Here is a 27,334-nt window from a genome sequence, read left to right on the forward strand (position 1 = left end):
CTCTCTCTCTCTCTCTCTCTCCTCTCTCTCTCTCTCTCTCTCTCTCTCTCTCTCTCTCTCGGTTATCTTCTTCCTCTTATCTTTCTCTTTGTCTCAATCTCTCTGTCTCAACGACGTTATCACCACTCTCTATCTCGATCTCTCTGCCTCAACAATGACGCCGAACCAAGTCCATAATCCACCCTCCCCTTTGCCTTAACGACATCGCTGCTCTCACTCTATGTTCTCAATTTTTTTTTTCTTAATTTTTTTTTTTGCAAATTTAGTAACTGACCGATACTGATTGCCACCACAATAACCATCACCCTCGATAACAGACATTGTGCGGTTCAACGATGGTTTAGATTTTGGCTATATTGCAAGATCTAGGCTGGTTTCCGGTTACGCCATTAACACCCCTACTTATAATCCTGCACTTTAATCTCCAACCCATGAGGCCAAACCCAAAATATCCCAAATTTCAGCCTAATTCCCCTTCCGACCCAAAATTAAGGAGCCAAAATTTGGGATAACCCAAACTTGGGGCCAAACACCAATCCAGTTATTGCCTAGACTGGAATTTTTTTTCGATGGAGCCCACTAAAAGCTGACGTAGGCCATGTGCGAGCAACTGTGAAAGGGGCTCACACTGCTGCAGCAAACCTCCTCGCTCCATGTGTTGGGTGCATATGATGTAGCTGTTGGAATCCAACGACGCAATTCAAACAACCCCATTTTAAAAATTTTATATTTCAATAGTAACCCAAATCAACGATCTAGATTAAATTCAAGCTATTTTATTCGTATAAAAAAAAAAACCACCAACGGCTGAAATTTAAATTCAAAGGTCAAAATAATATTTTTTTAAATTAGATCCAACCCCAAAACTCACTCCAAACTCTGTAAATACCCACTCATTTATCAAATAATCTACCAAAAATTATATTTGTAGAATTTCAAATTTTTAAGTCAATTTTTTTTTTAAAAAAAAATTTAAGCTGTGAAGTTATTTAAAAAGATTCAATGAAAAAAAGTTATCCATTTAAAATTTTTTTTTTTGACTTAAACCATTCTTAAACAATTTAATAAAGTTAAAATTTGAGTATGAAAAGTTGAAGGAGAAAACGGTTTGAGTGTGGGCAAAATCCAAATAGTTACTTTTTAAAAAGAAAAAATTCGATTTTTCCACCCTCAATATAGCTTGTATAAAAAAATAAAAATGAAAAACCATCATCCCCACTACCCTACACACACGAACAAGCTCCCCACTCGGGACCCACACCTCTCCATGTCATACAAAGCAAAGCCCATTTGAGTCCACTTTTCGCCACCTACATAAGCAAAGCCCACTTTTCCTCGCTGAAAAAAAAACCCTAAACCCTAAACCCCCTCCAATTTCACCTCTTCTTGCCTCTCTATAGAACGCCGATACTGACTGCTTTAGAGAAACTAGGAGAGGGTTCCACGGATAAAGTTGAAGCTCTAAACGCCTGCGTTTCTACTGCTCGATGGCGCTTTACCTGCTCTATGAAGCAGCTTCAGGCTACTCTCTGTTCCTAGCTCATGGCATCGACGAAATCGGTCAGAACACCGACGCGGTTCGGAGCTCCGTTTCTGACCTAAACCGGTTCGGGAAGGTGGTCCAGCTCACAGCTTTCCACCCATTTGAGTCTGCCCTCGATGCCCTTAACCAATGCAACTCAATCTCTGAAGGTAGATAAATGAAGCTCGTTTAGATTTTGGTTTTGTTTATGCATGTAATTAGTTAGGTTTATTTTTTATTGACCTTGTTTCTGTTTGATTCTGATTAAGTTGCTTAGTTGGGGTGACTCATGGATGCTCAAGTTTGAATGTCATTCTGCTTGTGTGTTTGTTGTTAATCCCTTGTTGAATGGGAATATGAAGGGAAATGATTTATGCATACATTAGGCTTTTGTTTCCACATTCAACTTTCAAGAAATTCATCACAAATTCGACCCAACTAAATCAGTTTGCATTTTGCCTGGTTTATTGAAAACCTTGCAAAAATTGAAGCTCTAGATTTTACTGATTGGGTTGTTTGGGTTTTCTATATGGGGAATGCTTAAATGGTCTAACTGGTTGTGTTGAGGTACTGAAGGTCAACTTTTTTCCCTTCTCCTTTCTTCTCCCAAAAAACTTGCTAGAGTATCTCATGTTGCATATGTGAATTGGAACTAGCTTAATAGATTATATAATATATTAGAATGTTTATAGTTGAAGTATACTTTTGCATCTCTTGGGTTGCTTGGTGTATTTAAATGACGTTTACTCTTTTAATTTGGTTTTTGGTGAGGTTCTGTCAACTAAAAGGGTATTGCTTATTAATTTTGGTTGCATTTCAGGGGTTATGACTGATGAGTTGAGAAACTTTTTGGAAATTAATCTCCCAAAAGTGAAGGATGGTAAGAAGCCAAAGTTCAGTTTGGGGTTGGCTGAACCTAAGATCGGGTCTCACATCTTTGAAGCGACAAAAATTCCTTGCCAAAGTAATGATTTTGTCCTTGAGCTGATTCGTGGAGTGCGGCTACATTTTGATAGGTTTATCAAGGACCTGAAGGTTTGAATTTTCTTATCTACACATCCTATTTTTTCACAATAAATTTCTTTCTTCTTCTTGTTTGCCTTTTTTTTTTCTTCTTTTGGTGGGCTTAATATTTGAAGACAATATTCTAATATTTTTCATAATTCAATTTTTTGTTTTTGTTTTTCCTTCTCTCCTCACCTTAGCCTGGGGACTTAGAGAAAGCCCAGCTTGGTCTAGGGCACAGTTACAGCAGGGCCAAGGTCAAGTTCAATGTGAACCGCGTTGACAATATGGTGATTCAAGCAATCTTCCTTTTAGATACCCTTGATAAGGATGTCAATTCCTTCTCCATGAGAGTCAGGTATGATACTGGCATTTACACATATTATAAGTTCAGTAGTTGGAATTATGATTTCTTACCTTAGACAATTTCCAAAACATTCAACCTGTTATATCCTTCTTTAGAATTTGTTAATTGTATTATTTTGATAAAGCTTGGGTATGAAATTGAAAAGAAAAGAAATAATAGTTTTGTGTATTCTTATTTATCACTTCCCTGCAGAGAATGGTACTCTTGGCATTTTCCTGAATTGGTGAAGATTGTCAATGACAATTATCTCTATGCTAAAGTGTCAAAATTTATAGAGGACAAGTCAACATTGTCTGAAGACAAACTTCCAGAATTGACTGACATTGTTGGAGATGAAGATAAGGCAAAGGAGATTATAGAAGCTGCCAAAGCATCCATGGGTAGAATTTCATGATGTATTGCCTTTCATTTATGTGTTTCTCTATCAACTTATTCATCATTCTTATTGTTATTTTTGTTTTAATTTTTTTTACAGGTCAGGATTTGTCTCCAATTGATTTGATTAATGTTCAGCAATTTGCACAGAGGGTGATGGACCTATCTGAGTACAGGAAAAGGCTTTATGACTATCTGGTTACTAAAATGAATGACATTGCACCCAATTTGGCCTCCTTAATTGGTGAAGTAGTTGGAGCGCGTTTGATTTCTCATGCTGGTAGTCTTACAAATTTGGCTAAATGCCCTTCTTCAACCCTTCAGATCCTCGGGGCAGAGAAAGCTCTCTTCAGGTGCTTTTACTTTGCCTTTCCTAAAGACGCTACATACAAGTTGGGTCTGCTACTTCCGTATGACAAGAAAGAAGTAAAAAAAAATCCTCTTGATTCTTTTTTAAGTCCATAGGTTGACTCTTTTGTTCTTCTCCTCAGGGCATTAAAAACCAGGGGAAACACACCCAAATATGGACTGATATTTCATTCATCTTTTATTGGTCGAGCATCTGCAAGGAACAAGGGCCGAATGGCTCGTTATCTTGCAAACAAGTGCTCTATTGCTTCTCGCATTGATTGCTTTGCAGGTGAGTTCGAGCCTTCCTCGTACAAATATTTGGCTGGCTAACTTTTCTTTTCTTATGCACTGCAGTTTTTTTTTTTTTTTTTTGCATAAATAATTTTGTTGTAACCTTCCGTGGTACAGATAGTAGCACTACTGTTTTTGGGGAGAAACTTCGTGAGCAAGTTGAGGAGCGACTTGACTTTTATGACAAGGGTGTTGCACCTCGCAAAAACATTGATGTCATGAAATCTGCAATCGAGAATACTCAAATCAAAGGTGCGTAACCAAGAGAATTTAGTGCTAGATTTTTACATCAGTACAAGCATAGGAATGCAATATTTCTAGCGGTAGATGAATTCTGTCAATGATATAATATGAGGACTGGGACAGTACCCTGCTGTTGCTCCTAGTTATAGACTGGCCTTTTTTACTGTAATTTTGATATTATACTTGTAATGTAACACAGAGATGGAGACAGAAGAAGTTCCTACCGAAGCTTCAGGGAAGAAAAGCAAGAAGAAGAAGTCAAAGGCTGCAGCTAATGGTGATGGGGCTGTGGATGAACCAGCTGAGACTACAAATGGAGATGCTGGTGAGGGTAAATCTGAAAAGAAGAAGAAGAAGGACAAGCGGAAGTTGGATCAGGAGGATCAACCCATGGAGGATGCGAATAATGGGCATGTTGAGGAGGATGGAGCAGCCAAACAGAAGAAAAAGAAGAAGAGTAAACATGAAAATGGAGAGGATCTACAGGCTGCCAGCGAAGTCAAGAAGAAGAAGAAGAAAAAATCAAGAAGTGAGGACACTGACTAAATTTTGACGAATGTTCTGGGGCTTGAGGGACATGTGGATATATCCTTGGTTGCTGCCATTATGCTGTTTTGTTGTTCTACAGTTTCTTGGTAGCTTTTTATGTTATCAATATGAACCATGTTGAATACTCGCCTATGTAGTAACCTTTCTAGTTGCACTCTCTTAATTTGAATTTATTTTTAACATCTGTGTTCTGCGGATTTGGCAATGGTTGTGATCTTAGGATCATATTATAGTTGTGCAGACAATAGAAATTGTAGTACAATGTAGGCTTCCGACGATTTTCTCGTTCTATAAAGCTGTTTGTGTTCAAGGTTATATATATGCCAAGTGTTTGTAATGTGATTCCCTTCATGCCTGAAGCAAGACATGTAAGCTCAATTCATAGCCGCAACTGATTTCCCAGAGAACAAAACTTTAAAGAAGTGTCAAAATTAGTTCTCTTTTGTTTTTGCCTCTCTTTTTACCTTTTACCTTTACCTTTTTTGGTTAATTATTCAATGGATTGAATCCGAAGCATCGGCCGGATTCGCATGTATTAGGAAGGAAAAACAATAATCACAATTTGACTTTTTCTCTATTTTTTTTAATTTTAAGAAAATCATATTTTGACAATGCTTTTGTCCTTTTGACTCTCTAGAGCAATGCACCATTTGCCCATTCAGAATTTTTTATTTCATTATCAAAATTTAATATAAAAAGAAAAAAGAAAATTGTCCATTCATTCATTCAGATTTTCATAGCAGATCCAAGGGTCAGGGACAAAACAGTCATTTCATTGACCTGGTAGGTAAAACCGCTGCTTGTGTTTGAAGCATTGGAGGGTCCGAAGTCCGAACAAGTGCAACGACCACCTCACCTTAAACATCTCTCTCTCTCCCTTAGCGTAATTTCCAGAGTGAAAAAAAACCCTAACCCTAAGCACAGAGAAAAAAATCAGCCATGGCAAGCATTTCTGCGGCAGCTAACTTGGAAGATGTGCCTTCCGTTGATCTCATGACCGAGCTCCTTCGTCGTATGAAATGCTCCACCAAGCCTGACAAACGCCTCATTCTCATTGGTGAATCCCTACTTATCCATCCTTCATTATACTCTTTCATATGCATATATGTGTGTTGTTTGAGTTTAAAGCTTTTATTTTGTTCTCAGTTTTTTGTCAAGTTTTGATTTTTAATAGCCGCCCAGATCCGAGAATTCGATGTGTTTATGTTTCAAAATTTTGGTGCCTTTTAGCTTATTTTATGTGTTTCTCGTTATCTTGTTCTCATTCCTGACTGAGATGTCCTTGCGACTGTGCCCTCGATTTATTGTTTTCCTTTGATTGGTTACTGAGAAAATGTAGGAAAATCCTATGGATAGTTGGAATCATATTTCTAAGGAAGAAAATAAGGTTGCTGAAAGAGGCTTGATTTATTTCAATTATGTCTTTTCTTTTTCGGTTGACAGTTCAATTATGTCTTTCAGTTATTGCCCTTTTGCTCTCAGTACCTATAAACCAAATGGTGATTGAGATTTTAGACTTTTGATGGTTTGATCCTGGTTTTTTTGTTTGTTTTCATTTTTTTAAGCTGTAGACGGATAGGGTGATCAATTGTCTATTCATCTCTCTTTCTCTCTCTTCCTATTGTATTCTCTATTATGCAGTAAAATGCTGAGACATTGTTCCCAAAGGATGTTATGCTGACGAATTCTGGCATGCCTGCATGCCACCTTTAATACATTGTATACACATGTAGGTATCCCTGTGTGTATCAGTGTGTTTGTTTTAATTTGAGATCTTATTTCCGCCTTCCTTCCCTGAAAAGAAAATAGGGAAATCTATGAGTTTTAGACGTGTCTTTCCTATGTTGCTTCCTACGGTGGTGATACATGAAGCACCAAATTTTTCCAGGCTTTAAGAAATTTTTCTCACAGTTTGCTGGGTTTCATGCTAGGAGTGTTTTCTTTCTTTCCTTGGCTGTTTTCATGTGTGTAATCATACAAGTTGTATGGTGCAGGCCCACCTGGGTCAGGAAAAGGTACCCAATCACCTATAATTAAGGATGACTATTGCTTGTGCCACTTGGCTACTGGTGATATGTTGAGAGCTGCTGTTTCTGCAAAGACTCCTCTTGGGATTAAAGCTAAAGAGGCTATGGATAAGGTAGAAACTCATCTTTGTATGTTTTTATACCGTAAGATTTTTCCTTTGTACTGTGTTCTTTTATCTCCCACAGAATTGCTGATATGTTATAATGTAACTGTTTTTCAGGGAGAGCTTGTTTCTGATGACTTGGTTGTTGGCATCATAGATGAAGCAATGAAGAAGCCTTCATGTCAAAAAGGTTTCATTCTTGATGGATTTCCAAGGACTGTGGTCCAAGCAGAGAAGGTGTTCCATTCTCTGGCATCTGAATACATGTTGCAATCAACACTTCTTGAGTTTCTCATGTTCAAAAGTGTCTTGTGTTGGTGTGCCCTTATGTTCTAACAGTAAGTATGGTTATATTCATTTTAATGCAGCTAGATGAGATGCTGAAAAAGCAGGGAGCTAAAGTTGATAAGGTGCTCAACTTTGCAATTGATGACGCAATCTTGGAAGAGAGGATTACTGGTCGCTGGATACACCCATCCAGTGGTAGAACCTACCACACGAAATTTGCACCACCCAAGACTCCTGGTGTTGATGATGTAAGGAGGCAAATTTCTTTTCTGTTTTTTGGTCATTTGGTTTGAAAAACATTGTTCATGCATCTAAGAATATCAAAAGAGAGACAGACAAGAAACATTGGCTATAGAAAGAAAAACAGCATATTAATGGCAGGTGTAATGAGGAAGTTAAATATTTAGTAGGTAAGCCAGTAGTGGATGTCAATCTGCTTGTATTTATGAGCTTCAGTTATGCTTTTAGATGAATTTGTGCAGAAAAATCATGCTTCACTTGGTTCTTGTTTTGTTCAAGGTAACTGGAGAACCTCTGATTCAAAGAAAGGATGATACTGCAGCTGTTCTCAGGTCAAGGCTGGAAGCATTTCACAAGCAAACTGAACCAGTATGGCTTCTTTACATTTGTCTTGAAAAGTTTGGAAGAGAAAATAATTAATGAAGTTATCCCTTTTGTATAATTGTGCATGATCTACATTCTGGAATGGTGATATTATTATTAGGTGGTTTTCTTGTGTAAAATGTGTGTTATGATTCGTCTTCAGGTTGCAATGATGATGATGATGATGCGTATGTGTGTGGTTTTTCTTTTTGAAGCATCTGTGTTACTTGTGGTTTTTGTTTTTGAGGCATCTGTTTTATTGTTTGTTCTCTTGTAGAGCTGTAGTGAGTTAAGTGATAGATAATCTGAAAACCTCAGGCAATAAGTGCCTGAAACATTGGATTTGGTAGGACATAGTTGTGCAGACATATCTCAGCCACTGTTTCTGGGATGATATCCTTCTTTGAAATGTTGTATTCTTTGCTTCCTGTCAAAATCTTCTTTGTTTTCTGTTCAAGTGCTATATATTTCTCAACTTTCTTGTTTATTACTCCAATTGATGTTTTGTATGGTTTCCTTTCGTTTTTCATTATTTTCTGTAATGGGTTTCATTATTTTGACTTGCAGGTTATTGGTTATTATTCCCAGAAAGGCATTGTTGCCAATCTGCAAGCCGAGAAACCTCCCAAAGAGGTCACTGTCGAGGTTCAGAAAGCGCTCTCTTCCTAGAAGGGTCCCTTCCCTTTTCAACTTGGATGTTATATCCAAAAACTGTAGTATTTTTGTCCATCTGCATCCTGATATACAATTGAATCTGCCGATTTTCCGCTTATTTTATTGAATTTCAAACTGAAAGTACCGGCTGTTGTCAACTCTTGATAGTCCAATGAGAGGAGTAACTTGTCAAATAAGATTTATGGAATCACTTTTTTATAGCACGGTGTGCGACTGAACCATAGTTAGAGTGCAATGTTTTTCACTATGTACCGTTACTTGTACTGCAAAAACCGCTCTGCTTATATTAGTTTAGACATAAATTAGTTGGAACTTCTGATGCTCTTTATTAAGTGCTCTAAGCCCTGATAGCTCATGTGGGGATTTTCCTTGCAGCGCATATTGCTCTCCTATGGACCATAAAAAGCTTTTCTGATGTTAAATTTTGATGAATTAGCCTTGAACTCAAATTTTCTATATGCCGGTAAGCCCTTGTTGGTCCATACCTGATTTTGCGACATTAAGGTAAACCTGGTTGGTCCATACATGCTTTTGCGACATGAGGGTAAGCCTTAAACCGAACTACTAGCATCATGTGCCCCTAGGAAACAAGGATAATGAGACGGCATTAGGATTTAGACAGTGATGAAATTGTCGAGAGAAGCCACAGATATAGCAGCAAGAACACTCGCTTATCTCCAAGTGCAAAGGCGTTGTTGTTAAAATGTAGGGGAGGCTGAACAATAAGTCAGTAAGCTTTTTCGCTTTTTATGATTTACTTTCTCGATCCGGTGAGAATTTCCGAGATTGACATTATAGATGTAATGCACGATTAAGCAAATGGCAAAATAAATTAAAAGATGCTCCAAGCATAGTACAATGCATGAACGCAAAAGTAACCACTCATAGCGCTTATTCCTAAGTCAACTACTGTGTTTTCCATCGGTGAGGAAGCAAGACCTCACAAGAGCAACTGGCAGACTCCTTTCAACTGAACTTCACAGAAGATGAAGAATGCAGGACTGCAGACCTACGCATCCACTTTAATCTTTTCATCCAGATGAGAGAACTCCTGGAAAAAGGCTTTGAAATGCTCATATGAATACTGCACATCATCAACAGCACACATTTCTCGTATGCTGTGCATTGACAGCTGCGGTGCTCCTACATCAACTGTACGTATTCCCACTCCACTTGCAAGAATGGGACCGATGGTTGAACCACATGCCATGTCATTACGAACCGCAAAATCCTGCATTTGAAGCAAAGCTCTGATATCATCAATTCTTTTATCATATCAGATCTCTCACCAGAGACTGATTCTGGACCACTAACAAAAAGCATGCTAGGTTTCAGTTAGTTATTTAATTTTCCAATTCCTTGTACTACTATCCTTGCATTTTGCATCAAGTGCATGTACTGAATGATGTTTTACGTTATCTTAGAAATTAAGTACCTTAAAATTTCCAAAACCAGAATACCAAAAATAGGGAGAGGCTGACCTGGACTGGCAGGTTATGATTCCTTGCTATCTCCCTGAATATTAAGGAAGTCACAGCATTGGTTGCATAGCGTTGATTTGCATTGTGTTTGATCACAAGTCCCCCGTGCAACTTGGGCTGATGATTGTCTTCATGTTTGTCCTGAAATGGATCCCTATATTAATAAGGAGCAAAATTAATAGCACTGGAAAATTCATTAGTACATCAAACAACATACCATGTAATTAGGATGTAAGGCATGCGCCATGTCAGCAGACACAAGAAAGCTCCTCTGGATTGCTTTCTCAAGCAGCTGGAAAGATATCAGTGCAGTGCAAAAAAAATAAGCAAGCCAGGTTAAAACACAGTTATTAATAAACAACCATTGAGCATGTCGTAAGGCACTGGACCCTTTACTATGACACAAATGATTGGTGCATCTAAATGACCAAAGAAATGCAGCAACTAACAATCCTTTCTGTATCAAAACAAATCCAATAGGGCGAGAATACCATACAATTAAAAGGGCATCCAAGATTCACTACCTTCGAATCTGCGGTAAAGGAGTTTGTAATCCGTGAAAGAGTATTTAACATGGCTGGAGATCCAGCCCCCTGGGCGGAATCAGATCCAACCTCCTCATGATCAAACAAAGCCACCAATCTAACACCAGTCTCATCTTCCAGGTTGCTTTCAGAAGATTCTATCAATGCCTGCAAGTAAACAATAAGGCCGGAAATAAGAATCAGCCGCTCCAAATTGAAACCACATAATACAATATACTTTCTCTTCTGCCAAAGGAAAAGAAAAAGAAAAAAAAATCAATACTGGTAATGTACTGCAGAGAACACAAGTATGAACCAACAATTAAAATCTTGGCAGAGGAAGAAAGCATAAACAAGTTTTTTATTAATTTCCTACCTTTAGAGAACAAAATGACATGCAGAGATTATCAAGCCTTCCTGAGAAAATAAATTCTTTTGTGGCACCAGCCACTACGCTTGGTTGAGTATCACATGCTTGCAATTCAAAATCACTTATATGTTCTGGTTCACATCCAAGCTGATCTGCAAGCAGCTGGAAGGAAAAAAAGAAGATAAACAATATAATCACCATAAAAGCATAACCATAGTTGAAACCATCTAAAAGAGTACTAGTTGTCTTGTTATCCAGCTAACTCGTTCATGTAATTTGAAATCAACCAAAAAATCAATTGATCCTCCAACATTGAAAAGAAAGCCTAGGTTCCATAATAAATTAACCTGTAGTAGAAGTGAGTGATGCTTTGAGTTATTTGAGGTGTTTCTCTCATTAGATTTCTTTCCATGAGTCTGAGCATCGCTATCGGCCTGACCATTTTCAGCAACCACTTTATTGAGCTCTGCCTACAAAAGTTAGTTCATTGAGTGAAAGAAAGCAACATTGAAAAGAAAGGAAGGCATATTGATTCTATTCTAAGATAAACTTTGCCAGAAAAAAAACATTAGCTACTCCACTTTCAATAATTAAATACCATGCTCATTACATATCTAATGAGCATGGGTATAACAACATTATAAAAGTGCACAAGTCCAAGATTACCTTGATTGATGTTGCCAAGACAGGAAGAAGATGACTCTGCGTATTCACCTTAAATGCGTCTCTGACATCCCTGACAAAAGACAATGAAAATATGGATTTCTATATAAAAAATTTGACAAAGGTAAGAGAGCACGATTTAACCAGAAAAAAAAGAATCACCAACGCATATTTCAGTCCCAATCATAAATCACTCAACAATCAAACATGTGAATAGCATATTGAGCACAGCAAGATTACCTGTCTAAGTGAATTGCCAGAGTAGGGATCCGCATTATGGGCTCCTCAATTCTGACAAGTTTATGTGAATAAGAAACAGAGCCATCTTTTTCTTCTCTTACTATCACCCTTCCTGCAATCGTCAAGTCACGGTCAAACCATGTATGCCACAAGCCACCTCCATAGGTTTGGACACCCACTTCCAAGTACCCACCTTTAACTACCTGCACAAATCCCCCATATTCCAAAACAAAGTTCAATTTTGTTTCCAAAGTGTGTCCACTTTTCATCAGCTCATTTGCCTAATACTTATATTCAAATACCAAAAACAAAGAAAAAGATATTACCTTGGAGACGGGTTTCAATTTGAGACAAGGACTATCAGTATGAGCACCAACTATATGGAATCCGTTTCCAGCAACATATCTAAACATAAGCTCCACAATATGAGCAAAATTAGCTTTCTGAAAAACTGAATCTTTAAGTCTAAAAACCGAGCTTAAATCAATGAAAGAAAGCAAGCAGGCCGGAACTGAACTACAAAACAAAGGAAAAAATCGATGAAAAGAAGTCGTACTTTTTACCGATTGCGAAAGCGACAATGGTGGAGTAGTTCCTGGTGAAGAAATACTTTTTACCAGCTTCCAATTTCCAATCTTCTCTTTCTGAAACTGGCTCGTACCCTGCGTTTTGCAGGCGCTTCTTGGCCTCGTCTGTCAAAAGAAATCGAAGCAGATAACAAAGTCAGGCAGTTGAAAAAACCACATTTCAAACGCAAAACCAACAAAAGCAACGAACTTTGGATTGAAAATACTAACTGATGGAAAAGAAGAGAGAGAGAGAGAGAGAGAGAGAGAGAGAGAGAGAGAGAGAGAGAGATTTGGATTATTACCGACGGCGTGGAAAGCAGTGGGAGAAGCGTTGAGGAAGTTGATGAGATCAGAGACGACTGAGCTTCCTTCACAGTTCGGTTCTTGCTTTGCCATCTCTGTTTCTGTTCTCCGTTCTCTCTTGATGGTAAAGTCTCTCTTTCTCAGCTTCTTTTGTATGTATTTGGAGATTCCAAGATTTCTGGCTTTCAAGCAGCTGTCAAGCTTTTGAGGTTTTTCAATGGGACTCCGATTCTGCGTGAGATTTACTTACTGAACCAGATTATTTGTGGGCTGTACAGGCCCGTATCCAAACTGACCCATTTCAGTTATCATTTTAGAAATTTACTACTAGAAAAACTTGTATATCACCGGAATAGTTACGCCCTTAGCTTGATATGCATACTCTATCATTTAACTTGCATATCATCTCTATTCTTTTCTTTATCAATTTTTTTTTTTTGGTGATATGGGATTGTTATGATTAATCTGATTTTGTAATTTTTTTTTCATGATCCCCCTATCATTTTCCATTCATAACCCACTAATACATTGAGTCTCACTAATATTAGAGATGTGTGGTACACAAGGTTCCATTCGTGACCTACCAACACATTGGGTCTATAAATGTGATCTCCCTAGCATTTTCCATTTGTTCGTTAATATTTCTCGTTCTAATACTGAAAAAAATTATTAAGTTGTCTCTCTTATTGATTAAAAAAATGAAGGATTTGTGTAACTTAAGGATGTATGAGTACAATGCAGGTCCATTAGATTTTAGAATGAATGACTCTTAATTCTAATTTACAGCTACCCTTTGATTCCATTGGCGTTGTATGTATGTAATGTAAGCTTCCAAATCCAATCTTGCCAATGACTTGTAAGCTCTCTTTTGAATCCTTCATTCTATTCCAAATGTATGAACCATGTTGTCTTTCTCTTTCTCTTTTTCTTTTTCTTTTTTTTTTCCCCACGTGTCAATCAAAGCAATATTCTTTAATAACATCACATAACAAATAAGCACACTCTCAAATAAATAAAATAAAATAAATTGCCTTTAAATGATCTCTACAAAAGTAAAATAATTTGTGGTTGATCATGATTAATTATAAATAAATAAATAAAAACTAACATAACTACTATTTAGATTATAAGAAGCACTTTGAACCTTTTGTATGCCAGCAAGCGTTAACATGTGTTTTTTCTTCCCCGGGAAAACCAAAACGGAAAAACCGTCGATTTCCTGGTGTGTTGCATTATTACCAAAACACCCTTTTATGAATTTCTTAGCATAGTTCTCTTACTGCGCTAATTTTGCAACAAACCAGGGCAAACTGGACATTTCACATTAAAAACCAAGAATCGAAGAATTCGCCTTCCATAACAAGCTTCCCTTGCTTTCATCCAATTCCCATTTGTTTTCTTCACTTACAATCTTTCAAACCTCTCACTCTTCCCTCTTCTCTCTCTCTCTCTCTCTCTCTCTCTCTCTCTCTCTCTCCAATAACTCAAAAACCCAACATTTTCAGAGAAGCAGAGCAATCTTCCAAATCCCAACTACACAGAAAACGCCATTGTTTGATTTAAAGCTCTGCTTTCATTTCATGGCAAAAGCAAGGAACATGAAGACCTCCACCTTCACCACAAACCCACTATCACCATTCTTTCACTTACTTCCAGTCACTCCACTCACCACCCTCCTCTTCTCCCCCAAGACGAACCGTTTAAGGCACCCCAAGCTCTGTTCCAAGCACCCATTAACTCTCTCAATCTTCTACCTTTCTCTCCTATTTTCCTTCACTTTCTTGGGAATTTCCATTCTCACCCTCATCCCCTTTTTCCACGACTCCATTCCCTGTTCAACGCCATCTCCCACGTCGTCATTCTCTCCTTCATTCTTTGCCTCACTTTCTTCCACAGTTTCATTCAACAATGAAGATGATCAGCCAAGATTGTCAACCAGCGCCATGGTGCCATTCCCAGCTCATGGGGCTGTTGGGAATGTTTCAGAGGCTGAGAGAGAGTTCTGGCAACAGCCCAATGGCGAGGGCTACGAGCCTTGCTTGGATTTCAGCCTCGGATATCGAAAACTGTCTGCCAGGATTTCCAAGGAGAAAAGGAGGTTCTTGGTGGTGGTGGCATCAGGGGGTTTGAACCAGCAGAGAAATCAGATTGTTGATGCTGTTGTTCTTGCAAGAATTCTTGAGGCTGCATTGGTTGTACCAACCTTGCAGGTTAATCTCATTTGGGGAGATGAGAGGTTTGGCTTTCTGTTTTAATCAATTTTGATGTTCTTGGTCCTTTTAATGCAAATAATGAATGCCTCTACAATTTGGGTACATTGGTTTTTGAGTATGTTAGTTTTTTCTTTTGTATACTTTGGGCTTAGTTTCTTGTTTAATTTAACATGGTCTCATTCTACAGAAAGAATCGTTCTGCATTGATGATAATTGGTGTACATGAAATTTTAGGAATGAATTAATTTGTTTCAGTTGAAATTGCAGTGAATTCTCGGATATTTTCGATGTGGCGCATTTCAAGAAGACTTTACAAGCTGATGTACGAGTTGTGTCATCTCTTCCCTCCACACATTTGATGTCAAGACAGACAATTGAAAACAAGATTCCACATGAGGTCACTCCACAATGGATCCATACCAGATTCTTTAATCAAGTAAGGGAATCTTTGTCACGATACTTGTTTTCGAAGCAATTTCTAATTCAGAACTGATTTGAACTATGAAAGAAAAATCATTTTCCTGAAATTTTGTTTGGGATGTTATGCAGCTGAAGAGAGAAGGCCTTCTTGTGTTAAAAGGGTTGGATTCTAAGCTCTCCAAGAATCTTCCTCCTGATCTGCAGAAGCTTCGATGTAAGGTAAACAAAGAAATTAATCAGCACCATCAGATTCACAGCAGAGGGCATCTCTTGTATATCTATATCCTACTACTATATATTTATATGTTCATGAGATCGTTGTTTCTGTTTCTTGTTTGTTTTTTCAGGTAGCTTTTCATGCATTAAGATTTGCATCACCGGTTCAAGAACTTGGAAATCTACTTGCAAAGAGAATGTGGATTGAAGGGCCCTACATTGCAATCCATCTCCGGCTAGAGAAGGATGTGTGGGTCAGAACCGGATGTCTCACTGGTTTAGGCCCCGAATACGATGACATTATCACCAAGATTCGGGAGTCTCAACCTGAATACCTCACAGGACGAGTAAACATGAGCTACATCCAGCGGCGACTTGCTGGACTCTGCCCTCTAAATGCATTGGAAATAGCAAGGTATAGTATTAGAACTGCAGAGCTGTCACTTTATAGTTTTAAGTACCTTATTTTTTCTTTTCAGTGGCATGTTCATAAGTTGTTGTATGCAGGTTTCTTAAGGCTCTAGGAGCACCAAGTGGTGCTCGGATATACAGGGCAGGAGGTGAGGCATTTGGGGACAGCAGGGCTCTGCAGCCACTTGTGGCAGAGTTTCCAAATTTAGTGACAAAGGAGATGTTGGCGCGGGATGGAGAACTCTCTCCTTACATGAACAAGTCTTCAGCTCTGGCTGCCATTGACTACATTGTCTCTCTGAGCAGTGATGTCTTTGTACCTTCACATGGTGGAAACATGGGCCGAGCAATGCAGGTAAGATCTTAATCAAAAGCTTTTTCATTCTGATAATTCTGTGTGAAATTAACTCTGAATCAGGACATTATTTGATCTAATGTTTCTCATCTGTGCTTTGTATTTTCAACTTGACAGGGTCACCGTGCCTATGTGGGACACAGAAAGTTCATAAAGCCTAACAAGCGAGCGATGCTGCCTCATTTCGAAGACGCCTCCATTGGTGATGCAGAATTTGGAAGCATCATGAGAGAGTTGCATAGGAAGTCTCAGGGGAAGCCTGAGCCAAGGGGTTACAGGAGAAACCGAGATGTGATTGCATACCCTGTGCCTGAGTGCATGTGTAAACACAACGCAGGCATTTTCTAGTGCTAATTCAGAAACATTTTGTATATCTGTCTGTTTTTACTATAATGAAAATTTCTGTTCATTGTAGCACTAAGATTGGACTGCACGTTTAAGCAAGAATTCACATAATCAACAGTCTGAAAATGCAGTTAAGCTTAGCTGCAGACTTTGTCTGGCCGAAAGAAGTAGAGTAAAAAAGAACCCTTATATTTCTGGATGGGAAATTGGTGAACTTTCTAGTTTTAGCACTTATCACCATCCTGAAGGCATGAAATAACTTCCTTTTGCATGCATCCATCCAAGAGGACAAAACGGTGACCAAATCAAAGACAAATAAAAGCAATGACTGTGATAGAATTTAATCACAGATTTTTATTGCTCTCATCATATAATCATGAGTTATGCAATTAAGCAGATGATATTATAATCCCTTCAGTGCCATGCTGTTTTTAAATATTCGAATATATTTATATTTAAAATGTATAGCCGTGCGGCTATACTCTTCAAATATTTTAATATATTAAAACAGTATAGCCGCGCGGCTATACCCTTTAAATATTTTAATATGTTTAAATGGTATAGCCGCGCGGCTTGACTCTTTAAATACTATACGTTTGAAATATAATCTTCGAGAAGACTTTACAAGCTGATGTACGAGTTGTGTCATCTCTTCCCTCCACACACTTTGATGTCAAGTGAAGACAGACAATTGAAAACAAGATTCCACATGATGTCTCCACAATGGATCCATATCAGATTCTTTAATCAAGTAAGGGAATCTTTGTCAAGTTGATACTTGTTTTCGAAGCAATTTCTAATTCAGAACTGATTTGAACTACAAAAGAAAAATCATTTTCCTCAAAATTTGTTTGGGATGTTATGCAGCTGAAGAGAGAAGTCTTCTTGTGTTAAAAAGGTTGGATTCTAAGCTCTCCAAGAGTCTTCCTCCTGATCTGCAGAAGCTTCGATGTAAGGTAAACAAAGAAATTAATCAGCACCATCAGATTCACAGCAGAGGGCATCTCTTGTATATCTATATCCTACTACTATATGTTTGTATGTTCATGAGATCGTTGTTTCTGTTTCCTGTTTATTTTTCGGGTAGCTTTTCATGCATTAAGATTTGCAGCACCGTGCAAAGAAAATGTGGATTGAAGGGCCTTACATTGCACTCCATCTCTGGCTAGAGAAGGATGTGTGGGTCAGAACCAGATGCGTCACTGGTTTAGGCTCCGAATATGATGACATTATCACCAAGATTCGGTAGTCTCAACCCGAATACCTCACTGGATGAGTGAACATGAGCTACATCCAGCGTCGACTTCCTGGACTCTGCCCTCTAAATGCATTGGAAATAGCAAGGTATAGTAGTAGAACTGCAAAGTTGTCACTTTACAGTTCGAAGTACTTTTTTTCTTTTTCAGTGGCATGTTCACAAGTTGTGCTAATGCAGATTTCTTAAGGCTCTAGGAGCTCCAAGAGGTGCATGGATATACGGCGCAGGAGGTGAGGCATTTGGGAAGTGACAAAGGAGATGTTGGGAGAGACGGAGAACTTCAGCTCTGGCTGCCATTGACTACATTGTCTCTCTGAGCAGTGATGTCTTTGTACCTTCAAATGGTGGAAAAATGGGCCGAGCAATGCAGGTAAGATATTATTCAAAAGCTTTTTCATTCTGATAATTCCGTGTGAAACTAACCCTGAATCGGTACATTTGATTAAATGTTCCTCATCTTTGCTTTGTATTTTCTACTTGACAGGGTCACCATGCCTATGTGGGATACACACAGTTTATAAAGCCTAACAAGCGATCGATGCTGCCTCCATTGGTGATTGCATACCTTGTGCCTGAGTGCATGTGTAAACACAACACAGGCATTTTCTAGGGCCATTTGTGAAATATTTTGTATATGCGTCTGTTTTTACTATGTTCAAGCAAGAATCTACATAACCATTTGTCTGAAAATGCAGTTAAACATAGCTGCAGAGTTTGCTTCTTGAAGTATTCAAGCAGTCGGAAACAGAAGAAAGAAAGCAAACATAAATCTCTGTAGTTTCTTCAATCAGATCAACACAATAATACAGAGAACTAGAGAATCCAAGGTAGATATTAAAAGCATGTCTTAGGTTAGCTGAGTTTTCATTTCAAATCATTTTGCTAAAAAAACAACCATTGAGGAGAAGCAAGCAGTGTAAAGTGGGGGTGTGTCTATAAGAAATACCTTCCAGAAGTTTCCATGGTACATCAGATGAACAAAAAAAGTAAGAAACTCAAACAAAAAGTAGGAAATTCTTACTTGAGTTGAGCCAATGTGGAAATGGGGCAGGCAGCTGAGCCTGAGAGCTAGGACTCCATTTGTGCAAACCATATGTTTACAAACTAGCTACTCCAAGAATACTGGATGATGGAGATAGAGCGGTATTTCACTGGTTAAAATCTTTACTTTGACACGTGGCATAATAACATTGGCGCTGAATAACAGTACCATTTCATATTGTTAACATTGCCTGCTTCTATTGACCAAAAAAATTAAAAATTTAAATTAGACTTTTAAAAAGAAAATCGCATGCTTCTGACCTTGTTAGCTTACCGGTATCTCCCTCCAGAGACCCTTCTCTGTAATTCAATAGCCGATCGTCCCCAATCACTCCGGCTATTTCTCCGATAAGGTACGCCTCTCATACATATAGACATAGCTGACGTATATATCAATCATTACCATCATCACGGTAGTTGTGGGCGTTTTAGAATTAGGGTTAGGGTTAGGGGTGGGAGTAGGTACCGTCTGCATCTGAGTTTTCAGGCCAGTGAGAGCATTTCTTAGCTGAGTTTTCAGGAGCAAGTTTCGTTATAGGCAGATTGGTGGCAAATTCACTTCTAATCGTCATGGGCCTGTTTGGTGGGCTTGAATTGGATTCGAGCCCACACCGAGCCTTCTCCCTCCAATCCAGTCTTCATCATATCACCCCGATAAAACTAGGTTCTTCACCAATCACTTCCGGCGAACTTGAGCTGTTTCCAGCGAACCTCACCCATCTCTGGCTCAAACCATGTCATCTCCGATCTCCTATTTCTTTTCTGGACTTCTTCGTCATAAGTGATTCTTCTGTGGTCGGTGTCTCCTTCGTCCCCTGTGCTTCTCCTTCATCGTCTTCGCCGATTAAGATCTTGCGTTTTGTTTCGATTGCCATGTGAGTTTTAATGATTGAATTCTCTGACAATATTTGAAATTCTTTTAGGTTAGGATAAAGCTTGAATTTTTCATTTGATCATACAATATTGAATTTGGGTTTGTTTCCCTTTTACATTTCACGGGTATTTGCAATGTTTAAATGTCTGTACATGCGTGTGTGACTGAGACTGCAATTGGGTATATCGTTTGAAGTCCTAGTTTTGGCTTTTAACTGCTTCAATGATTTCTGATGTTCATTTAAGCAATTAAACAGTAATTTGATGCAAAATCATTATCTTAATCATGCATTTGATGCTCTAATGCATTCGTTGTTTCGACACATGAAAGTTGAATTCTTGTTGTGAAAATGGAAATTTTCATATGGTGGTTTTGTTCTTCACAGAGTGGATCAAAGATTGATACGGCATTAACCCAATTGCTGGGAGAGAAAAAAAAGAGCTTGTGAAATAGGCAAACTCCTTCTCACAGTGAGTTTATGTTTTCGCATACTTGCTATATGATATCGGTTGGGGTCATGTCCGGGAGTTAAGAATTTGGCATAGCTAGTATGGTCAACTGGTTTCAAGTTAAAACACCCAGATTTGCTAGCTCCTCAGTTGAAAAGTTTGTTTGTTAGCCATTGTTTGTTAGCCAGTGTTCAATTTTCATGTCTGAAATAGCAATTTTTAGGATTATCCAACTTCTTTATCCCATGTAACACCAATCATAAGATAGGATTAAAGATGTTAAATATGATCCCGTATAATATAGTACTATGTAATAATCCTATCCAATCCTGCATGCCAAACGAGGCCTATTTTCAGATTTTACCCATATGTGCTCTTGGCACTGTATCCTGTCGTTGTTGAATTGTCTTTTTCTTCTTCCAACTTTACAGAGATTCTAAGCGGCAGTTATCAAATATGGCGTTCCGAGCATTCTTGAACAGTCCAGTTGGTCCAAAAACAACTCACTTTTGGGGACCTGTGGCAAACTGGGGCTTCGTTGCCGCTGTATGCTTCACTTCCATAATTTCTAGAATGTATTTGATTTCAAATGAGGTTTCTTGCTTTTTTGACTAATTCTGATCATAATGGGTTGATTTAACAGGGATTGGCGGATATGAACAAACCTCCAGAAATGATTTCTGGCAACATGACAGCAGGTCCAAAATAACTGGTTTTCAAGGATATAAGTTACTTTCAGTATATATTATGTGGCAGGAGTATAATTTACTTTTGATTTGGTTCTGTAGCAATGTGCGTTTATTCTGCATTGTTTATGAGATTCGCATGGATGGTACAACCTCGCAACTATCTACTTTTGGCATGCCATGTCTCAAATGAGACTGTCCAACTCTATCAACTCTCTCGCTGGGCAAGGGGTCAGGGGTAAGTGACTAGCTGATTTTATCATCAATTTTATTGTAAATATATGATAAAATGACAAATTGCTTTCTTTAGTTGAGTTGTCAATTGCCTAAAAACCCAATATCCGGAGATTTATTGTTATTTGCTTGCTTTATTATAGGTACTTTACCCAGAAGAAGGATGAACCGGAGTCCCAGTAGCTTGCTGCTTCTTTCATTCCCTTCCTGGTTCATTGCCAAAAACAGAAGATACTGCCACAACCACCTGCACTCCATGTTCTTGAAGAACCAGTAGAAGCAACTTCAGCGGTTGGCTTATTCATTTCGAAGGATCTCATGCTTGCATTTCCTTTTGTTGTATACGTAAGCAAAGTGCAAGACCCAACAGTAGACAATAATTGAAAAAAGATCCATAACTGTATGCACTGAGGGAACAATACCCCTGATTTTAAATAAATAAAAACTTCTGGAAGAAATCAGTGACTGTGACATAGGAATATAGCAAAATTGGAGACATCTCTCAAAACGTTAAACTACTAATTTATTTATTTTAATAATAATGTTTCTTCAACTGCTCAGTTTTAATATCGATGTGTTTTCGTAGATCACCCTTGCAATTATTTCCGAGTTGTAATTACTGTGAGTTTCTTGCTATTAGTTGTGTGAGGGATTTTTTTTCCTTCCAATCTTCATGACTAATTTATTTATATATAAAATAATAAAAAATTATCGAATTGTAATTTTTTTATTTTTTTATTTTTTTTGTGTTTACAGTTTCTTGAGTTATAATAATCGCATCAACTCTTTGTGGGTTGGGTGTTTGTTATTTGCGAGAGTTAAAAAGTTGTATTTGTATTGTCAATTTTAGACGCTATAGTTAATCTCTGACGTGTTCAGGCTTAGTAAATATTGTTGGTTTAGGGTTAAGCATAATCCATCACATATTTATATTGCTTTCAAATATATAATCAAAATCGATCACTAAGATGTAAAATAAACACACACAATTGTGTTGATAAAATTCGTCAAAGCCTCCCGTTTATTTAGTTTGAAGATATCATAATGTGGGGAGATTTTGGTAAATATAGATGAGATATGATCATACGGAGCCCATTGTGATGTGCTAATATTCAAAGCCTTCGTTTTGTTTACGTTGGGAGGAGGTGTTGCAAGAGCTGCATTCACCATTTCTTTGTGGCAGGCTTCACCCATCTCCCAAAGCTCCATCCAACAATGTATATGCATTTTTACATCATCGCCATACAACATATTATTACGTATTTCGTTTCCACAGTAATCGGTGATTCTCTTGCGGCATTCCGAATCCGATACAGAAATGGTCGGAGTTGCTGCAACTGCTGGCGCTGCTGATGTTGTTTTTATTATTGTCACGACGATCACCAATAAAATTATAATAGCATTTGGATAAATGTTGTTCAATTTTGCCATTATTATTAACTTAATACAAGGCAAATTAGTTGGTGATTTGCGTTTGTGTTTGTTAGTGTTAAGACATGATCACATAAATTAGCGACTTCCAACCGTTGATGAATAGTAAATAAATTAGTTAGTTATTTGCGTTTGTGTTTATTAATGTTAAATGGATCAATACTTGGCGTATAAATGTCGATTAGATAAATTTGCTGTTTCTTTGCCTACAGCTTCATCATGGTTTCAGGAAGATTTTACCCTTTTCCTGCAGGGTATTCGTACATTTCCTATTTTCCTCAGTTTTGTGTTTTTGGACGGGAATTTTTGTAGGGACCACACTGGATTCACTTGGATTGGCCAACTTATCCTATATTATGGTGCAGTGTTGGACTAAGAAGTTGAATAATTTTGCGTCAAAAAAACAGGTTGAATAATTTAAATATTACGATTTTGTATTTGGTCTGTATGTTTGGATTGGACTCTGATTGTTCTAATTTTTAAATAATAATGTATACTCTGATTATCAAACAGCTCTTACATAATTTCAAGGCCATATAATTTAAATTAACGTAGTCACAATTGAAAATATTATATTTTTATATAAAGAAATTGGTCATTGAGATTAAAAATTAGCAAATTTAAAAAAGAAAAACTCACATAATTAATAATAGCAAGAAGCTAAAAAGTATAGTAATACATTTTCTCAATTATAAAAAAAAAAAAAAATTGAGTTCAGCATCTGCAATGAACTCCCTATAATATAATGTTGAGCCTGCTTTGTTTTATACATATTTTATAACTCTATGAAGTGTTAAAGAATATAAGTTTAACATCTGAAACTTGACCAAATAAAATACAAAATATAATAAATAGTTCTATTACTGGGCTTTATAAGTAGTTAAGTTGAGAATAATATCGGTGTTGTTAGTAGTGGACCGTTGCCCCGTCTCCCTGCATTTAACATGAAGTTTCTTGACTTCTAGTGAAAAAGGTTCAACAACGTTTATCCAAATGCTATACAATTTTGTTGTTGATGATTGTGACAATAATAACACCAACAACAGCAACAGCAGCAGAATGCCGGAAAAGAATATCTGATTACTGTGGAAACGGATTACGTAACAATATGGTGCATGCATATGGTAAGGATGTATTCGTGTACGTACATTGTTGCGTAGAGCTTTTAGAGATGGGTGAAGCCTGCCACCAAGACTTGGTCATTTGATTTGTTTACTCTTACCAAAATCTCCACACCTTATTATTTTCCTTCTTTATAATATCATATGTCTACTTAATTCCATATAACTCACTTACAACTACATATACAGTGATGATGAAGCCCTTGCTGAAGCTCCAAAAGTAAACAAATCAAAGGCATGGGCGCATGGGCACGCATGGACGATTAAATCCTTGTTACGAACCCTGCATAATTATGTCAATGATTAAGTGGCGCCCACTGCCATGCGTATGGGACTGTTCCGAGCACAACTCAAATATAAAATAATGGATCCTCAAGATCCAACTACCTACCATGATACTGGCTGGCTGTGGCTGAGCTCCAATTCTAATCAACCATGGCGGAGGAAACAAATCCCAGCCGTTGGATCGATCCAAAGAGCGGCTACTGTCCACAAACCAAGACTTTCCACACTCTCCGACCTCCAGTCCCACTCCCGCCTCTCTCCCAACCCCTCTCCGTCATCCATTTCGCTCTCTCCCTCCTCCAATCCTCTGCTGCCGCGCCCACCACAACCGTCTTCATCGACGCCGCCTCCGGCCGCCATGTGTCTTACGACAACTTCATCGGTCAAGTCCACTCCCTCACTCTCTCCCTCCAGTCCCTTGCCCCCGCTCTCTCCAAAGGCCACGTGGCGTTCATTCTCTCGCCTACTTCCCTCCACGTCCCCGTGCTCTATTTCTCCCTCCTCGCCTTAGGCGTCGTCGTTTCACCCGCTAATCCAATCGGGTCCGAGTCCGAGATTGCCCACCAGGTCCGACTCACCCGACCCGCCATAGCTTTCGCTACGTCAGCAACCGCTCACAAGCTCCCCAGGGATGAGCTCCGCACTATAATCCTCCTGGACTCACCCGAGTTCCTGTCCATGCTCAATGGCATCAGATCATCCGACACCCGACCCGACTTCGGAATCGAGGTCAGCCAAACCGACTCGATGGCGATTCTCTTCTCATCCGGCACCACCGGACGAGTCAAAGGCGTTCTCTTGACTCACCGCAACTTCATCGCCCAACTAGCCGGCGTCCACGCGCTGCGACGCAAACCCGACCCGACCCTACCCGATGAGCAAACCGTCTCGTTGTTCATGCTGCCTCTGTTCCACGTGTACGGGTTCTTCATGCTGGTTCTGGCAGTGACGATGGCCGAGACCTTGGTTTTAAGGGAGAGGTTCGATTTCGAAGCGATGCTGAGGGCCGTGGAGAGGTACAAGGTGAGCTACATGCCGGTGTCGCCGCCGCTGATCGTGTCTCTGGCGAAGTCCGAGCTGTCTCAGAAATACGATCTCAGCTCGCTTCGGCGTATCGGCTGTGGCGGCGCGCCTCTGGGGAACGAGGTTGTTGAGAGATTCACTGAGAAATTTCCCAATGTGGAAATTGTGCAGGTCAGAAAATCAAATTATCCGTTGTCGGAATTACGTACGGCAGTTTAAATTTAGGCGGTTGATTTTATTTTAATACATATTATTCAAGAGGGGTGGGGATAAGGGTAATTGAGGAGCTTCTGAATCTAGCAAGGTCAATGTGTGTGGATGTGTGTGGGTGGTTGCTTTTGTGGTTAACAGAATTGCAATTCATTTGAATTAAGACTTTTCGGTTTTTAAAGCAAAGAGTCAGTGACAAATGCTTGAATAATATTATGTTTGTTCAGGGATACGGTTTGACCGAAGGGGGAGGGGTTACGAGGATGATAGGCCCGGAGGAGTCAAAACGGTACGCTTCTGTGGGCCGCTTAGCCGAAAATATGGAAGCCAAGATTGTTGACCCCGAAACCAGAGAGGCCTTACCTCCTGGCCGGAGGGGCGAGCTGTGGCTGCGAAGTCCAACAGTCATGAAAGGTAAGTGTCCAACATTGCAGAAATAGTTATCTTAAGATAATCGGCGCGTTTTCTTACAAGTCGGTTAATATAGGAGCAAGTTCTAGCCATGAGCCATGACACCATTGCCTTTTTGTTAGTGTGTGTGAGTGAGAGACAATGTAGTTTAAAATCTAATTGATCTTTGTAAAACCATTTACAGGTTATGTAGGAGATGACAAGGCAACTGCAGAGACCTTGCACTCAGACGGGTGGTTGAAGACGGGTGATCTTTGTTTCTTTGATGACGAGGGGTTCCTTTACATTGTTGACAGGTTGAAGGAGTTGATCAAGTACAAGGCCTATCAGGTGATTGCAAGTGAGATCCTTTGAGAGTTAAACTCATAACAGAGATCGTTGTATGGGTATTTGATCAGTCCATTGTTGTTTGGTCTCTCTATGTCCGGAACAAATTGCAGGTACCCCCAGCTGAGTTGGAGCCTATACTTCAATCCCATCCTGACATTGCTGACGCTGCTGTGATTCCGTATGTATCTAGTACTATGACATTCTTTGCTTGTGAAAAAGCTAGTTTCTTTTCATGCTCTATGGCATCAACCTAGCAATTGATGACTGTAATCTCTTATTTGCCACTTTTGAAATGTCATTTCTCAGAAGTTTAGAAGTATTTACCTGAGAAAAGAAACTGGTGCATAGAAAAGAAAATACTCAAGAACATATCAAACATTGAAGCAGAAAAAAAAATTATATGGAGGTGAAGAAAATGTTCATGGATATTTTGCTGATAATATTGCCTCCACTGTCTTGCATAGTTAGGTAGCATGGTCTCGTGGTAGAAGATTCTGAAAGAATTTGCAGTATATCTCATGTATCTGTTTACCTCCTCAAGGTATACTAGTTCTGATTTCTGCTCGATTGCGTTTCTGAAGCAGGTATCCCGATGAAGAAGCAGGGCAGATTCCCATGGCCTATGTAGTTAGAAAGCCTGGAAGCAATATCAATGAGGCTGCAGTTATGGATTTTGTTGCAAAACAAGTATGCTCCTGAATACTTGTAAAAAAAATCCAATTGATTATTTTCATAACTAACATCCATACTTCCAGTGTCTTCAAGTTGTATGTTACAGGCCATCACATTGAAGTTGGTTTGTTATTGCAGGTTGCACCCTACAAGAAGATTCGACGTGTATCGTTTATCAACTCGATTCCGAAATCTCCAGCAGGAAAGATCTTGAGGAGGGAGCTCATTAGTCATGCTCTATCTAGCCGTTCATCTAACTTATGATTTACTAATTCAAACCAAGGAAGAAAGCTTGCCGAGCATTGCATTCCAATTCAACATATCAACTTGTTTATGTTCTTTAGCATGTAAACACGCAATCTTGGAAGTCACAGTTGGATATTTTTCTGATCAGATCCTTGTGTTTCGTTTCTTTTTCCCCTGTCCACATTATTTGGGTTACTTGTATATCTAGAACATTTTTCTGTGAGATAGTTTGAAATTCATCCGTTGACGCTCAAAAATGGTTCGGTACTTTTGAGCCCAACTTAGTGATGTTTAGGCCTTCGGCAGCGTTTTGGGCCTCGGTGGAGCGAACGATCTGCAAGATAAACATTCGGTAAGACCTCTGGCATCGGTGTGATACTGTCCGAAGGTTCTCCGATACTTAAGTAAGTACGGAATGAATAGTAATATGGACAAAATAATAGCTAAGTATGTCAAAAGTTCCAGTTACATTTATTTTGGGATTTGCGCCCCTTTTTGTAAGTCTTGATAAGTGTGTATGTTATTTTGGGATTTGCCCCCCTTTTGTAAGTCT

The 27,334-nt window shown here is 38.8% G+C and overlaps 6 protein-coding genes across 10 annotated transcripts; 5 read left to right on the top strand and 1 right to left on the bottom strand.

The window, feature by feature from the left end:
• Positions 1,022-5,022, top strand: LOC18778104 (nucleolar protein 56). The gene is made up of 8 exons (XM_007210504.2): positions 1,022-1,692; positions 2,343-2,557; positions 2,728-2,885; positions 3,087-3,274; positions 3,370-3,622; positions 3,761-3,909; positions 4,029-4,163; positions 4,354-5,022. Exons 1-8 carry the CDS (start codon positions 1,488-1,490, stop codon positions 4,698-4,700), a joined length of 1,650 nt encoding a protein of 549 aa, XP_007210566.1. The 5' UTR covers positions 1,022-1,487; the 3' UTR covers positions 4,701-5,022.
• LOC18777377 (adenylate kinase 4) lies at positions 5,433-8,712 on the top strand. Its single transcript, XM_007209457.2, has 6 exons — positions 5,433-5,760; positions 6,698-6,843; positions 6,952-7,071; positions 7,203-7,370; positions 7,642-7,731; positions 8,293-8,712. Exons 1-6 carry the CDS (start codon positions 5,643-5,645, stop codon positions 8,392-8,394), a joined length of 744 nt encoding a protein of 247 aa, XP_007209519.1. The 5' UTR covers positions 5,433-5,642; the 3' UTR covers positions 8,395-8,712.
• LOC18776372 (probable aspartyl aminopeptidase) lies at positions 9,117-12,795 on the bottom strand. The gene is made up of 11 exons (XM_007209898.2): positions 12,550-12,795; positions 12,235-12,370; positions 12,005-12,083; positions 11,679-11,881; positions 11,442-11,511; positions 11,123-11,245; positions 10,782-10,937; positions 10,406-10,573; positions 10,099-10,173; positions 9,882-10,022; positions 9,117-9,631 (listed from the first exon to the last, which is right to left on the bottom strand). The coding sequence occupies exons 1-11, from the start codon at positions 12,641-12,643 to the stop codon at positions 9,410-9,412; spliced, it is 1,467 nt and encodes a 488-aa protein (XP_007209960.1). The 5' UTR covers positions 12,644-12,795; the 3' UTR covers positions 9,117-9,409.
• LOC18776784 (uncharacterized protein At1g04910) lies at positions 13,839-16,533 on the top strand. The gene is made up of 6 exons (XM_007210064.2): positions 13,839-14,786; positions 15,031-15,199; positions 15,313-15,402; positions 15,531-15,814; positions 15,907-16,165; positions 16,283-16,533. The coding sequence occupies exons 1-6, from the start codon at positions 14,131-14,133 to the stop codon at positions 16,511-16,513; spliced, it is 1,689 nt and encodes a 562-aa protein (XP_007210126.1). The 5' UTR covers positions 13,839-14,130; the 3' UTR covers positions 16,514-16,533.
• LOC18776949 (mitochondrial pyruvate carrier 1) lies at positions 19,016-21,612 on the top strand. Of its 5 annotated transcripts, none has more exons than XM_020564572.1 (6): positions 19,023-19,162; positions 20,069-20,136; positions 20,564-20,678; positions 20,776-20,830; positions 20,921-21,056; positions 21,196-21,612. In XM_020564572.1, exons 3-6 carry the CDS (start codon positions 20,589-20,591, stop codon positions 21,233-21,235), a joined length of 321 nt encoding a protein of 106 aa, XP_020420161.1. In that variant the 5' UTR covers positions 19,023-19,162; positions 20,069-20,136; positions 20,564-20,588; the 3' UTR covers positions 21,236-21,612. The 5 variants fall into 5 exon arrangements, with proteins under 5 accessions (XP_020420160.1, XP_020420161.1, XP_020420159.1 ...); XM_020564570.1 differs by having other exon boundaries at positions 19,024-19,162; positions 20,069-20,153; XM_020564571.1 differs by lacking the exon at positions 20,069-20,136 and having other exon boundaries at positions 19,016-19,162; positions 21,196-21,606.
• On the top strand, positions 23,752-27,281 carry LOC18775759 (4-coumarate--CoA ligase-like 9). Its single transcript, XM_007209025.2, has 6 exons — positions 23,752-25,083; positions 25,350-25,536; positions 25,718-25,863; positions 25,974-26,041; positions 26,448-26,550; positions 26,674-27,281. The coding sequence occupies exons 1-6, from the start codon at positions 24,040-24,042 to the stop codon at positions 26,797-26,799; spliced, it is 1,674 nt and encodes a 557-aa protein (XP_007209087.1). The 5' UTR covers positions 23,752-24,039; the 3' UTR covers positions 26,800-27,281.

This window comes from Prunus persica, chromosome G5 (genome assembly GCF_000346465.2).
Source record: "Prunus persica cultivar Lovell chromosome G5, Prunus_persica_NCBIv2, whole genome shotgun sequence".
Taxonomy (NCBI): Eukaryota; Viridiplantae; Streptophyta; class Magnoliopsida; order Rosales; family Rosaceae; genus Prunus; species Prunus persica.

What these genes read in the sequence shown, in the direction of transcription:
- LOC18776784 (XM_007210064.2), top strand. Translation starts at nt 14,131, where the DNA reads ATGGCAAAAGCAAGGAACATGAAGACCTCCACCTTCACCACAAACCCA. An exon ending in AATGCATTGGAAATAGCAAG is followed by an intron (nt 15,815 to 15,906) that starts GTATAGTATTAG and finishes TGTTGTATGCAG; the next exon opens with GTTTCTTAAGGCTCTAGGAG. An exon ending in ACATGGGCCGAGCAATGCAG is followed by an intron (nt 16,166 to 16,282) that starts GTAAGATCTTAA and finishes TCAACTTGACAG; the next exon opens with GGTCACCGTGCCTATGTGGG.
- LOC18776949 (XM_020564568.1), top strand. Translation starts at nt 19,380, where the DNA reads ATGGGCCTGTTTGGTGGGCTTGAATTGGATTCGAGCCCACACCGAGCC. An exon ending in TTCTGGCAACATGACAGCAG is followed by an intron (nt 20,831 to 20,920) that starts GTCCAAAATAAC and finishes TTGGTTCTGTAG; the next exon opens with CAATGTGCGTTTATTCTGCA. An exon ending in CGCTGGGCAAGGGGTCAGGG is followed by an intron (nt 21,057 to 21,195) that starts GTAAGTGACTAG and finishes GCTTTATTATAG; the next exon opens with GTACTTTACCCAGAAGAAGG.
- LOC18776372 (XM_007209898.2), bottom strand. Translation starts at nt 12,643, where the DNA reads ATGGCAAAGCAAGAACCGAACTGTGAAGGAAGCTCAGTCGTCTCTGAT. An exon ending in AATTGAAACCCGTCTCCAAG is followed by an intron (nt 11,882 to 12,004) that starts GTAATATCTTTT and finishes GGATTTGTGCAG; the next exon opens with GTAGTTAAAGGTGGGTACTT. An exon ending in CCTTACATCCTAATTACATG is followed by an intron (nt 10,023 to 10,098) that starts GTATGTTGTTTG and finishes GATCCATTTCAG; the next exon opens with GACAAACATGAAGACAATCA.
- LOC18775759 (XM_007209025.2), top strand. Translation starts at nt 24,040, where the DNA reads ATGGCGGAGGAAACAAATCCCAGCCGTTGGATCGATCCAAAGAGCGGC. An exon ending in TCAAGTACAAGGCCTATCAG is followed by an intron (nt 25,864 to 25,973) that starts GTGATTGCAAGT and finishes AACAAATTGCAG; the next exon opens with GTACCCCCAGCTGAGTTGGA. An exon ending in GCTGACGCTGCTGTGATTCC is followed by an intron (nt 26,042 to 26,447) that starts GTATGTATCTAG and finishes TTTCTGAAGCAG; the next exon opens with GTATCCCGATGAAGAAGCAG.
- LOC18777377 (XM_007209457.2), top strand. Translation starts at nt 5,643, where the DNA reads ATGGCAAGCATTTCTGCGGCAGCTAACTTGGAAGATGTGCCTTCCGTT. An exon ending in CTAAAGAGGCTATGGATAAG is followed by an intron (nt 6,844 to 6,951) that starts GTAGAAACTCAT and finishes ACTGTTTTTCAG; the next exon opens with GGAGAGCTTGTTTCTGATGA. An exon ending in CTGTGGTCCAAGCAGAGAAG is followed by an intron (nt 7,072 to 7,202) that starts GTGTTCCATTCT and finishes ATTTTAATGCAG; the next exon opens with CTAGATGAGATGCTGAAAAA.
- LOC18778104 (XM_007210504.2), top strand. Translation starts at nt 1,488, where the DNA reads ATGGCGCTTTACCTGCTCTATGAAGCAGCTTCAGGCTACTCTCTGTTC. An exon ending in TCGCATTGATTGCTTTGCAG is followed by an intron (nt 3,910 to 4,028) that starts GTGAGTTCGAGC and finishes TCCGTGGTACAG; the next exon opens with ATAGTAGCACTACTGTTTTT. An exon ending in CGAGAATACTCAAATCAAAG is followed by an intron (nt 4,164 to 4,353) that starts GTGCGTAACCAA and finishes AATGTAACACAG; the next exon opens with AGATGGAGACAGAAGAAGTT.